General features: G+C 40.4%; 1 protein-coding gene across 1 annotated transcript; it reads left to right on the top strand.

Moving 5' to 3' along the window:
• Positions 1–3,159: 3,159 nt before the first annotated feature.
• On the top strand, positions 3,160–9,357 carry trmt10a (tRNA methyltransferase 10A). The gene is made up of 7 exons (XM_079295428.1): positions 3,160–3,597; positions 7,085–7,283; positions 7,390–7,461; positions 7,538–7,612; positions 7,900–8,049; positions 8,130–8,235; positions 8,890–9,357. The coding sequence occupies exons 1-7, from the start codon at positions 3,422–3,424 to the stop codon at positions 9,075–9,077; spliced, it is 966 nt and encodes a 321-aa protein (XP_079151554.1). The 5' UTR covers positions 3,160–3,421; the 3' UTR covers positions 9,078–9,357.
• The last annotated feature ends 1,032 nt before the right edge of the window (positions 9,358–10,389 follow it).

Genomic DNA, 10,389 nt, shown 5'->3' with positions numbered 1-10,389 from the left:
ATTTTGAGGCTCTGATGATGACTTCCATGGCCATTGTAAGAGCCAAGGGTGAGATTGTGCAGCCTGCCATAATGCCTACCTCCAAGCGCTGCCATGTTGTCGTAAAGTCAGCTGTGGCGAAGCACAGTTGCAGGTCTTGGAAATAGGTTTTAACCAATGTGGTGATGAGCTCTGGTACATGGAAAAAGTTGAAAGATTCCCAGAGAAGTTCATGGGGAACTGAACCAAACACATTTGCCAGATCAAGGAATACAACATGGAGGTCTCTTTTGTCCTTCTTAGCTGCTTGGATCTGATGCCAGATCATGCTTGTGTGCTCCAAGCAACCAGAGAATCCTGAAATCCCTGCTTTCTGTACAGATGTATCAATGTACGTGTTCCTTTCTAGGTAAGTGGACAGCCTCTGTGATATTATGCTGAAAAAGATTTTCCCCTCCACATTCAGAAGGCTGATTGGCTGAAATTGACCAATGTCTGAAGCATCTTTCTCTTTTGGTATTAGCACACCTCCAGCCCTTCTCCATGCCTTGGGTATTATTTGTTTCTACCACACTATCCTCATGAGCCTCCAAAGAAAGCGTAGGACGTCCGGTGCATTCTTGTAGAGCTTGTATGGTACTCCATTAGGCCCAGGAGCAGATGCTGCTCTTGCCCGCCGGACTGTGTTCTCTACTTCGCTCCATTTTGGAGGGCTAGTGTCCAGGTTGACAGCTGGAGGTTTAATTGGTGGGATGTCATATGGGATGATTATCTGCTCATGCTTTCTTGTGTCATGGTGGACCTTTTCTAGATGTTCTTCTAGTTCCTGCTTAGATGTTTTCAAAGTTACGCTTTTTTCCTTTGCGAAGAAGTCTTTGACGAACTTGAAAGGATCTTTGTAGAACAGTGTTCTTGTTTTTTTCCCTCTTTCTTCGGAGTTTCCTCAAGTTCTCTGCTCTTCGCAAAGTTGCCAGTCGTCTCTTGATGTCTGCTTGGAGTTGTTCAAGGCCTTCTCTCTCTGTGTCAGAGGCTTTCTTCCACAGCTTTTTCATCTGTCTCCTTTCTCTGACTAGCTTGTCCATTTCTTGCTGTCTCCTGGACTTGGCTGGTGCTGGTACTGTTTTCCTGCTTCTCACTTTGTTAACCCCAAAGCACTCCTCTCCATTGTTATAGATAATGTCACCCATCTTTTCTAGCTTTCTAGTTGTAGTGCCCACTTGCTGCTCCAACATTTTGGATAGATCATTGTTGATGGTTTCCCACTCTTTCTTTTCAACAGCTTTGGGCCACTTCACACCAGGTTTGTGCCCTTTGATCTTTTTCTCCATTGGAGGTCTCTGTGGTTGGGTGGGACACTCCACCGACATTTCTGTGCTTGTATTTCCCTCCTCAGTGACAGGGGTGCTGATGCTCTGCGAACTTTGGTTTGTGTCCCGTCGCTGTGCTTCATTCGACTGATTTGACTGGTTGCTTCGTAAGAAGTACTGGTCAATGCGAGGCCCATGTCTCTGCTCTCTCAAACACTTTTTCCTCCCTTGGTGGATCTTCAGGCCTATTGCTGATGTTACTTTCTCCCAACCACAAATGCACACCTGAAGCTTGTGTCCTGCTGCTGTTGTGGTTGTTTCATGTGTCGTGCTCTCTTTGTGCGTAGTCGTTTCCGTTCCTAGGTCTGTTACCGTGTTGTCAGTATGTGAGCCATCTTGTGCCCCCGCTCTCACAGGCTCTAGGGGTATGTTCCTTTGTTTACTTGTCGTAGCATTTAGCGGGTGTCTCCAACTAACTGAATCAGCGTTGGGGACTGCTGCCATGGGTAGCTAGCCCATGACGGCCCCATTGCGGCCTGTTCCCTCCGGTCAGCTGTCTCTCCAAGCTGTGACTTGGTCTTTCCCATGTTGTCAGCTGTACTTTCACAGCACTGGACAAATCCAGATGGTCAGAATCAAAAAACACAGGACATGATGTTTGTCTGTCCTTTGTAAATGTTGATCAAAATCTTATTCCCTTCTGCTCATAATAAAACAAGTTCATATTTGTGTTGTCAAATTTCACTATGACCCTGAAATTCTGTCTCTTTTGTTATCATATACTGAATGGAAGCAAAACTACAGAGCAAAATCACACTCTTTCTGATTGAACCAATCTATGAACTGTTTGAAACAATATATATCCGCGGCCCCAAGTGGGCCTCAAAAAAAAATAGAGGTGAAATCTGATTGGATAAAAGCTCTACTTAAAACAAGCTGCACTGGAAGCAGCGCTGCAGGCTGGAAGCAGAGCAACTGAGGAAGACAGTAGCTGGGCAATGAGAAAATAAGATAATGGGAAAAATAATTAGAATACATGGAGTCTATTTGTGAGAAATTATGAAATAGCTATCATTTTGTGATTCTGTTTAGGCCAGCAGAGAAGGCTTTGCTGGTCCTGACGGCCCACCACTGATGTACGGTGAATTAATTAAGAAAGAATTCACCAAAAAGTATATATTAGACATATAACACTGACAGAAAATATTATAAACAATGGATCAGATCCGGAATGCGGTTGGAAATCTTCAATTCAATTCAATTAATTTAGTATAGCCCAAAATCACAAATCACAAATTTGTCTTAACATTACACTTTTTGTTAACTAGTCTCCCCATGATTCTTATTTGGAACCTGTCCTCCCACTTTTATGTAGACTTGACAGTTTACTTTGTACACCCAAAGAAAAACGAATGCAGTTTAATATTGTACATAGTATCGATTTCATGTTTGAGGGAGTCAGCTTTAGTTTCTGCTGTTGTTGAACTGTACTGGGTTATACTGAGAGGTGGATCTAATGTTTAGTCTATCCTCTTTCATATTGGATGGAAGAAATACCTCAAAAACAGATTATATAAAAAATACTTTTACATTATAACATTGCTGATATTATTTATTGCAGGGCTGTTGTAATATTAATATATTATCTATCTAGGTTAGCTTTATCTCGGCCTAATAAGCTAGCAGGTACAGGGGGGGGGGGGTTGATACAGTAAAAGTATTTTAATATGAACTGGATTAGACTATATTCCACATACACACTTACCTTTTGTCTACTTGGTACTCAAACATCAGGAGGAGGAGGAAGTGATCAGCTCTCTTGTTTTAATGGGTCTGGCGCGGTTAAATGACGACATACATGCGCCACCATAAGTACATGTGGAACCGTGTGGCCAAGTTGAATAGCTTATTTATTAGTTAGGTTTATTTTCGGTGTGTCCTGTTGTCTGTGGTTGGATATCAGAGTGCATGTGGTGCGTCTTTTCGTTCTTAGTGAAACTATAAAGAATAACTTTGCTGTTAAATGCTGTCAGTTAGCTTTCTGCTAAGAGCAGCCGACAAGCTAACATCAACAGCTAAGTTAGTTGACACAGCAACGTTAGCCAGCAGACACTGGTCCGCACTGCTCTGAGCAGATGGCTGATGAAAGCGTTAAAAGTGAAGCTTCAGCCCAGCAGGAGAAAGAGGATGGAGATAACGGGAGCAGTCAGAAGACAGAGAGCCGTGAAGGAGAAAACCAAACTGTGTCCAAAAGGCAAAGGAAGAAGCTTCTGAAGCAGCAGAAATGGGAAGAAGAGACGGACCTACGGAAGTAAGTTACATTGCATTACAGTCATTGAGCAGACGCTTTCATCCAAAGCGACTTACAATAAGTGTATTCAACTACTAGTCACCAGAAGTCATGAGTGCATCTCCTTTTTAAGAGCATCTAAGAGCATAAACCAGAACAAGAGTACAGTGCAGAAACAAAGTAATATGAATACAGCAAGTGCAACAAAGTAATATGAATACAGTAAGTGCAACAAAGTAATATGACTACAGCAAGTGCAACAAAGTAATATGAATACAGCAAGTGCAACAAAGTAATATGAATACAGCAAGTGCAACAAAGTAATATGAATACAGTAAGTGCACCAAAGTAATATGAATACAGTAAGTGCAACAAAGTAATATGAATACAGCAAATGCAACAATGTAATATGAATACAGTAAGTGCAACAAAGTAATATGAATACAGTAAGTGCAACAAAGTAATATGAATACAGCAAGTGCAACAAAGTAATATGAATACAGTAAGTGCAACAAAGTAATATGAATACAGTAAGTGCAACAAAGTAATATGAATACAGTAAGTGCAACAAAGTAATATGAATACAGTAAGTGCAACAAAGTAATATGAATACAGTAAGTGCAACAAAGTAATATGAATACAGTAAGTGCAACAAAGTAATATGAATACAGTAAGTGCAACAAAGTAATATGAATACAGCAAGTGCAACAAAGTAATATGAATACAGCAAGTGCAACAAAGTAATATGAATACAGTAAGTGCAACAAAGTAATATGAATACAGTAAGTGCAACAAAGTAATATGAATACAGTAAGTGCAACAAAGTAATATGAATACAGTAAGTGCAACAAAGTAATATGAATACAGTAAGTGCAACAAAGTAATATGAATACAGTAAGTGCAACAAAGTAATATGAATACAGCAAGTGCAACAAAGTAATATGAATACAGTAAGTGCAACAAAGTAATATGAATACAGCAAGTGCAACAAAGTAATATGAATACAGCAAGTGCAACAAAGTAATATGAATACAGCAAGTGCAACAAAGTAATATGAATACAGCAAGTGCAACAAAGTAATATGAATACAGTAAGTGCAACAAAGTAATATGAATACAGCAAGTGCAACAAAGTAATATGAATACAGCAAGTGCAACAAAGTAATATGAATACAGCAAGTGCAACAAAGTAATATGAATACAGTAAGTGCAACAAAGTAATATGAATACAGCAAGTGCAACAAAGTAATATGAATACAGCAAGTGCAACAAAGTAATATGAATACAGTAAGTGCAACAAAGTAATATGAATACAGCAAGTGCAACAAAGTAATATGAATACAGCAAGTGCAACAAAGTAATATGAATACAGTAAGTGCAACAAAGTAATATGAATACAGCAAGTGCAACAAAGTAATATGAATACAGCAAGTGCAACAAAGTAATATGAATACAGCAAGTGCAACAAAGTAATATGAATACAGTAAGTGCAACAAAGTAATATGAATACAGCAAGTGCAACAAAGTAATATGAATACAGTAAGTGCAACAAAGTAATATGAATACAGTAAGTGCAACAAAGTAATGAATACAGTAAGTGCAACAAAGTAATATGAATACAGCAAGTGCAACAAAGTAATGAATACAGTAAGTGCAACAAAGTAATATGAATACAGTAAGTGCAACAAAGTAATATGAATACAGTAAGTGCAACAAAGTAATATGAATACAGTAAGTGCAACAAAGTAATATGAATACAGCAAGTGCAACAAAGTAATATGAATACAGTAAGTGCAACAAAGTAATATGAATACAGTAAGTGCAACAAAGTAATATGAATACAGCAAGTGCAACAAAGTAATATGAATACAGCAAGTGCAACAAAGTAATATGAATACAGTAAGTGCAACAAAGTAATATGAATACAGCAAGTGCAACAAAGTAATATGAATACAGCAAGTGCAACAAAGTAATATGAATACAGCAAGTGCAACAAAGTAATATGAATACAGCAAGTGCAACAAAGTAATATGAATACAGCAAGTGCAACAAAGTAATATGAATACAGTAAGTGCAACAAAGTAATATGAATACAGTAAGTGCAACAAAGTAATATGAATACAGCAAGTGCAACAAAGTAATATGAATACAGCAAGTGCAACAAAGTAATATGAATACAGTAAGTGCAACAAAGTAATATGAATACAGTAAGTGCAACAAAGTAATATGAATACAGTAAGTGCAACAAAGTAATATGAATACAGTAAGTGCAACAAAGTAATATGAATACAGCAAGTGCAACAAAGTAATATGAATACAGCAAGTGCAACAAAGTAATATGAATACAGTAAGTGCAACAAAGTAATATGAATACAGCAAATGCAACAATGTAATATGAATACAGTAAGTGCAACAAAGTAATATGAATACAGCAAGTGCAACAAAGTAATATGAATACAGCAAGTGCAACAAAGTAATATGAATACAGTAAGTGCAACAAAGTAATATGAATACAGCAAGTGCAACAAAGTAATATGAATACAGTAAGTGCAACAAAGTAATATGAATACAGTAAGTGCAACAAAGTAATATGAATACAGCAAGTGCAACAAAGTAATATGAATACAGCAAGTGCAACAAAGTAATATGAATACAGCAAGTGCAACAAAGTAATATGAATACAGTAAGTGCTAAGTGGAAGGCTCAGGGTCGTACTCATTGAACTGCTTGCTCATTAATGCGTTCAACTACAGAGGTTGTCTATTGGAATGACATGCTGTTAGTCCTTTTTTAATCAAATGTTTAAAGTGTTATTTATTTTGTGTCATGAGTTCGGGTTATTGTGTTGCTTTGGAGTAGATATTTCCATCAACGTGCCACTAATTCTCCTGAGGAACAAACTGTGTAGACAACAGAAGTCCACAGTCAGTACAGAGCTTTGTATTTAACTCATCTGGTATAAAACACAGAGTTTCATGTCGCTCCTATTGCTGCCTCACCTAATGTGTCTAATCTGACTTTACACAACAGTTGTACTTATGGCCTTCTGGAAGTCTTTCTGCTCAATGAAGCACACAGATTAATCAGCAGATATTAATGAATCTGCTTTATTTATATTGATGCTTTATTTGTGTAGCCCCGGCCATCAGTTCTCTCAGTTATGATAGTAAGTAAGATGTGGGAACATCTAAAATGTCATAAAATACAGAACAGGATGGGAGCAGGAGCACAAGATGATGAGACGCATTTTAAACAAACCAGCAGATTATATAAAATACTTTATTACTGTGGTTCACTATCATAAAATTAACTGAAACAGCTGTCTGCTGCCTATTTTGTGCCCAATGTTTCATTTACCCATCACACTGCATACAGGGAGGATATGAATACCTCTTATCTGTATGAGTATAGGGATATTCATTGTGTTCAATCCAATGAAACGATCAAAACAAACCAAATATTATATACGTAGTGTCGTAACAGTATCTGCCCTGTGCTTTCTGCTGCAGGCAGAAACGGAAGGAGAAGAAGCAGCAGCGTCGGCAGCAGAGGCACGACCACCATCATCATCATGATCATCAGGAGGAGGAGGAGGGGGAGGGAGAGGCAGAGGCCCAGAACGCCAGGAAACGTCTACGCAGAGAGGTGACGCCCAGCTCACTGAGGCTGGTGGTGGACTGCAGCTTCGACAACCTCATGCTCAAGAAGGTAAAAAAGCTCTGGGAACCACTGTGGAGGCAAAGCCACCATATGTTTATTACGCTATGAGCTGAGGTTCAGACTCTCCTGATCCATGATCCGGTCGTGTCTTCAGGATGTCCGGAAGCTTCACAGACAGGTCCAGCGGTGCTATGCTGAGAACAGACGAGCCTTGCATCCAGTGCAGGTTAGTGGCTGCTGACTGACATGAACCAGTAGAGACACTCCTCTGTGATGTATAACCATTCCTCTCACCTCCACAGTTTCATCTGACCAGCCTGGGAGGGCAGCTGAAACAGAGCATGGACGAGAAGGACAAAGGATGGGTCAACTGGAAGGTAAGTACCCATTGTTTTTATGATATATTTTTTTCAAGCCAGCTGTGTGTGAGTTTTCGTTTACTATGTCACTGTGCGTAATTGTCAGTCAGCTCACCCCCCTTGATTTTTAAGAGTACTTCACCTATTACGCATAGTCTACCTCGTGATGGAGAGTTAAAGAGGAAACGGATCACACTGGATGCAGCAGAAGCAGAGATATGGTCTTACTTTATTCCAAAGATACTATTTCTCACGCTACAGTGTTCATAACTGTGTGTGGATGTGCATGCTGCTGTTCTGTGCAGGACATCACCATTACAACGGAGCACTACAGTGAAGTTGTGGCGCAGGAGGAGCTGGTGTACCTGACGTCAGACTCTCCCAACGTGCTGGAAGAGCTGGACCACAAAAAGGCCTATGTGATAGGAGGCCTGGTGGACCACAACCACCACAAGGTCTGTCTGGCTGCACGGCTACACTGCACTGCTGCTGGTAGTTCCTGCTTGCTGATTTCCTGTCTGGGTTTTGTTTGCAGGGGATCACGTTTGAGAGGGCGAAGGAGCTGGGGATCGATCACGCTCAGCTTCCTCTCAGCAATTTTGTCAAGATGAACAGTCGGAAGGTTCTGGCAGTCAACCATGGTAAGGTCACCTGGGACCTCAGCTGAAGACATGAAATCTCTGTTACACAAGGTTACAGTGCTTTGGTGTTCGGCCATCACTTGCCCACCCCCCTACCTTTGTTTTGCTTTTTTATCTAGTTCATTTTTGCGTATCAGCACCTACATTGATCAAATAATAAACCATGTCAATTTATAAAATACTAAGCATGTTATCAATACTTAGTCGGATGACGGACGCTACAATTATCTACTGAAAGTTCCTTTGCGGCACAGAGTAGCAGGAGTCAGATTTCACTTGTCATGTGACGAGAGTAAGAAGAGATGACAGAGAAGACGATGGTGGAGGACTTAGTGTGAGAGAAAAATCTAAAAGTGTCTATTTGGCAATATTTTGGATTTAAAACCCGATGTTAACAGGGAACCTGATAACGTCAATGAGGCAATCTGTAAACGTTGTCTGATGAAGGTGGCACAGCTGGAGGCTACACGATTAATCAACACATCTTCAAACGCACCACAACAGTGATTCCTTTGGTCCAGTTGAGCTGATCGCAACAATAACTGCTGCTGTAACTGAGGGGGCAAAGGATCAAATGAGCCATCTTGATTATGTCTGTTCTGTGTTCTTTGACTCCATCTCCCACCGCCTGTATTGCTTTGGTCCCTCCGTCAGTGTTTGAGATCGTCCTGACTTACCTGGAGAAGAGCAGCTGGCAGGAGGCCTTCTTCACCGTCCTGCCTCAGAGGAAAGGAGCGGTGGCCGTCAGCCAGGACGGAACAGCTGTTCAGGGAAAAGAAGAGGAAGATTCAGACTCTAACCCCGACACACCAGACCAGACTGAGAAAAGAACCTCAACGTAGTTCGAATGGACAACTTCAAACAAAGTTCACAACGTGTGGCTACATTGACGCTGAGGCTATGCTCCCAAGAGGGATGTTTCTGTTAACAAAGCATCTGTTTCGTTGAAATTTCAAAATGCTTTTTTTTTTTTTATTTATTTTTTTTTTATAAGTTTTAAATTGAGTTGAACAGCTAATGGACATTTCAGTTTTGCACGTGTTTTTGGCTGAATATACAGTTATTATTAAAGGAAATAATTTATAAATCAATTGTTTAGTTTTTCATTTTTAACGAAAAGATTTAAAGCAAACCAAAGTCAACACATGACCGTTGTCACCGGCCCTGGAATTCTGGGAATATTCTGGGATTTTTGAGAGTACAGTCGCTCAACCTGAAAAGGATCAAAGAGACTCTGAGGTCGACCTGATGCTGACCAGAAGGCACCGCGTGACACCAGTAGGATACATTCTGACTTCATGAAATGTGACGAGTCGAGTGTTGTACAAGAATCTCTTTTCAGTTGGTTGCATTCTGCAACCTCACCACTAGATGCCACTAAATCCTGCACACTGCTCCTTTAAGGCAACATCTGCATTATGACTTGGTCTGGAGGCGCTGTTGTAAGGCCTTCATTATTTCAGTGTATATAGTGCTGACATGTTGCATCATTTAAGAAAAGGATTTAATAATTATGACGTGATACATGCACAGAGAGGACATTAGGGGCTCCAGAGTGGGCTAATCTGGCCCTGCATACAAGTAGAGCAGCAGAGAGCCAGCCAGCTACATGATGCTGCCTTGTATGCCATCAGAATACATTGGACAGTGACACATGGGGAGATGTTTGACATGAAATTAAAAGCTACATTGAAATGAAATGATTGCTCGTCTGATGAAAATGTTCAAATGTATTCACATTGCAGTGCCACAGCTTTGGTGGAAACACCTCAACAGATCTCGTGGAACCATGTGAAGAATGAATGAAGAACAAAGGCAGCAGTAGAATACACAGATCCTCCATCAGTCAAACTGTTCGTGTAGCACCAGGTCTATGGTTCTTAAATCAAAGACCTGGCTCATTAAATGTACGTCCAAACAGTTGGATGAGCTGTTGCATCATCAGCAGACTGCTCCAGCTGTAGCGGACTCGGAGGACCCGAGGGGCTGCACCGGTCACTGTGTGAGACATCTTCCGGTGAACCACGGACCATGAAGTGCTTTGTAACGTTAAATAAATATAAAGTCAGAATGGAAGGGATACCCATGGTTGCTCTCGCAATGAACCCCGGAAGTAGTACCATGGTAACAGTATATGGCAGCGCTACAGCCGGA

This window comes from Melanostigma gelatinosum (assembly GCF_949748355.1).
Source record: "Melanostigma gelatinosum genome assembly, chromosome: 23".
NCBI classification, from domain to species: domain Eukaryota; kingdom Metazoa; phylum Chordata; class Actinopteri; order Perciformes; family Zoarcidae; genus Melanostigma; species Melanostigma gelatinosum.
This window is presented reverse-complemented; position numbering and strand designations above follow the sequence as displayed.

What these genes read in the sequence shown, in the direction of transcription:
- trmt10a (XM_079295428.1), top strand. Translation starts at nt 3,422, where the DNA reads ATGGCTGATGAAAGCGTTAAAAGTGAAGCTTCAGCCCAGCAGGAGAAA. An exon ending in ACAACCTCATGCTCAAGAAG is followed by an intron (nt 7,284 to 7,389) that starts GTAAAAAAGCTC and finishes TCGTGTCTTCAG; the next exon opens with GATGTCCGGAAGCTTCACAG. An exon ending in TGGACCACAACCACCACAAG is followed by an intron (nt 8,050 to 8,129) that starts GTCTGTCTGGCT and finishes TTTTGTTTGCAG; the next exon opens with GGGATCACGTTTGAGAGGGC.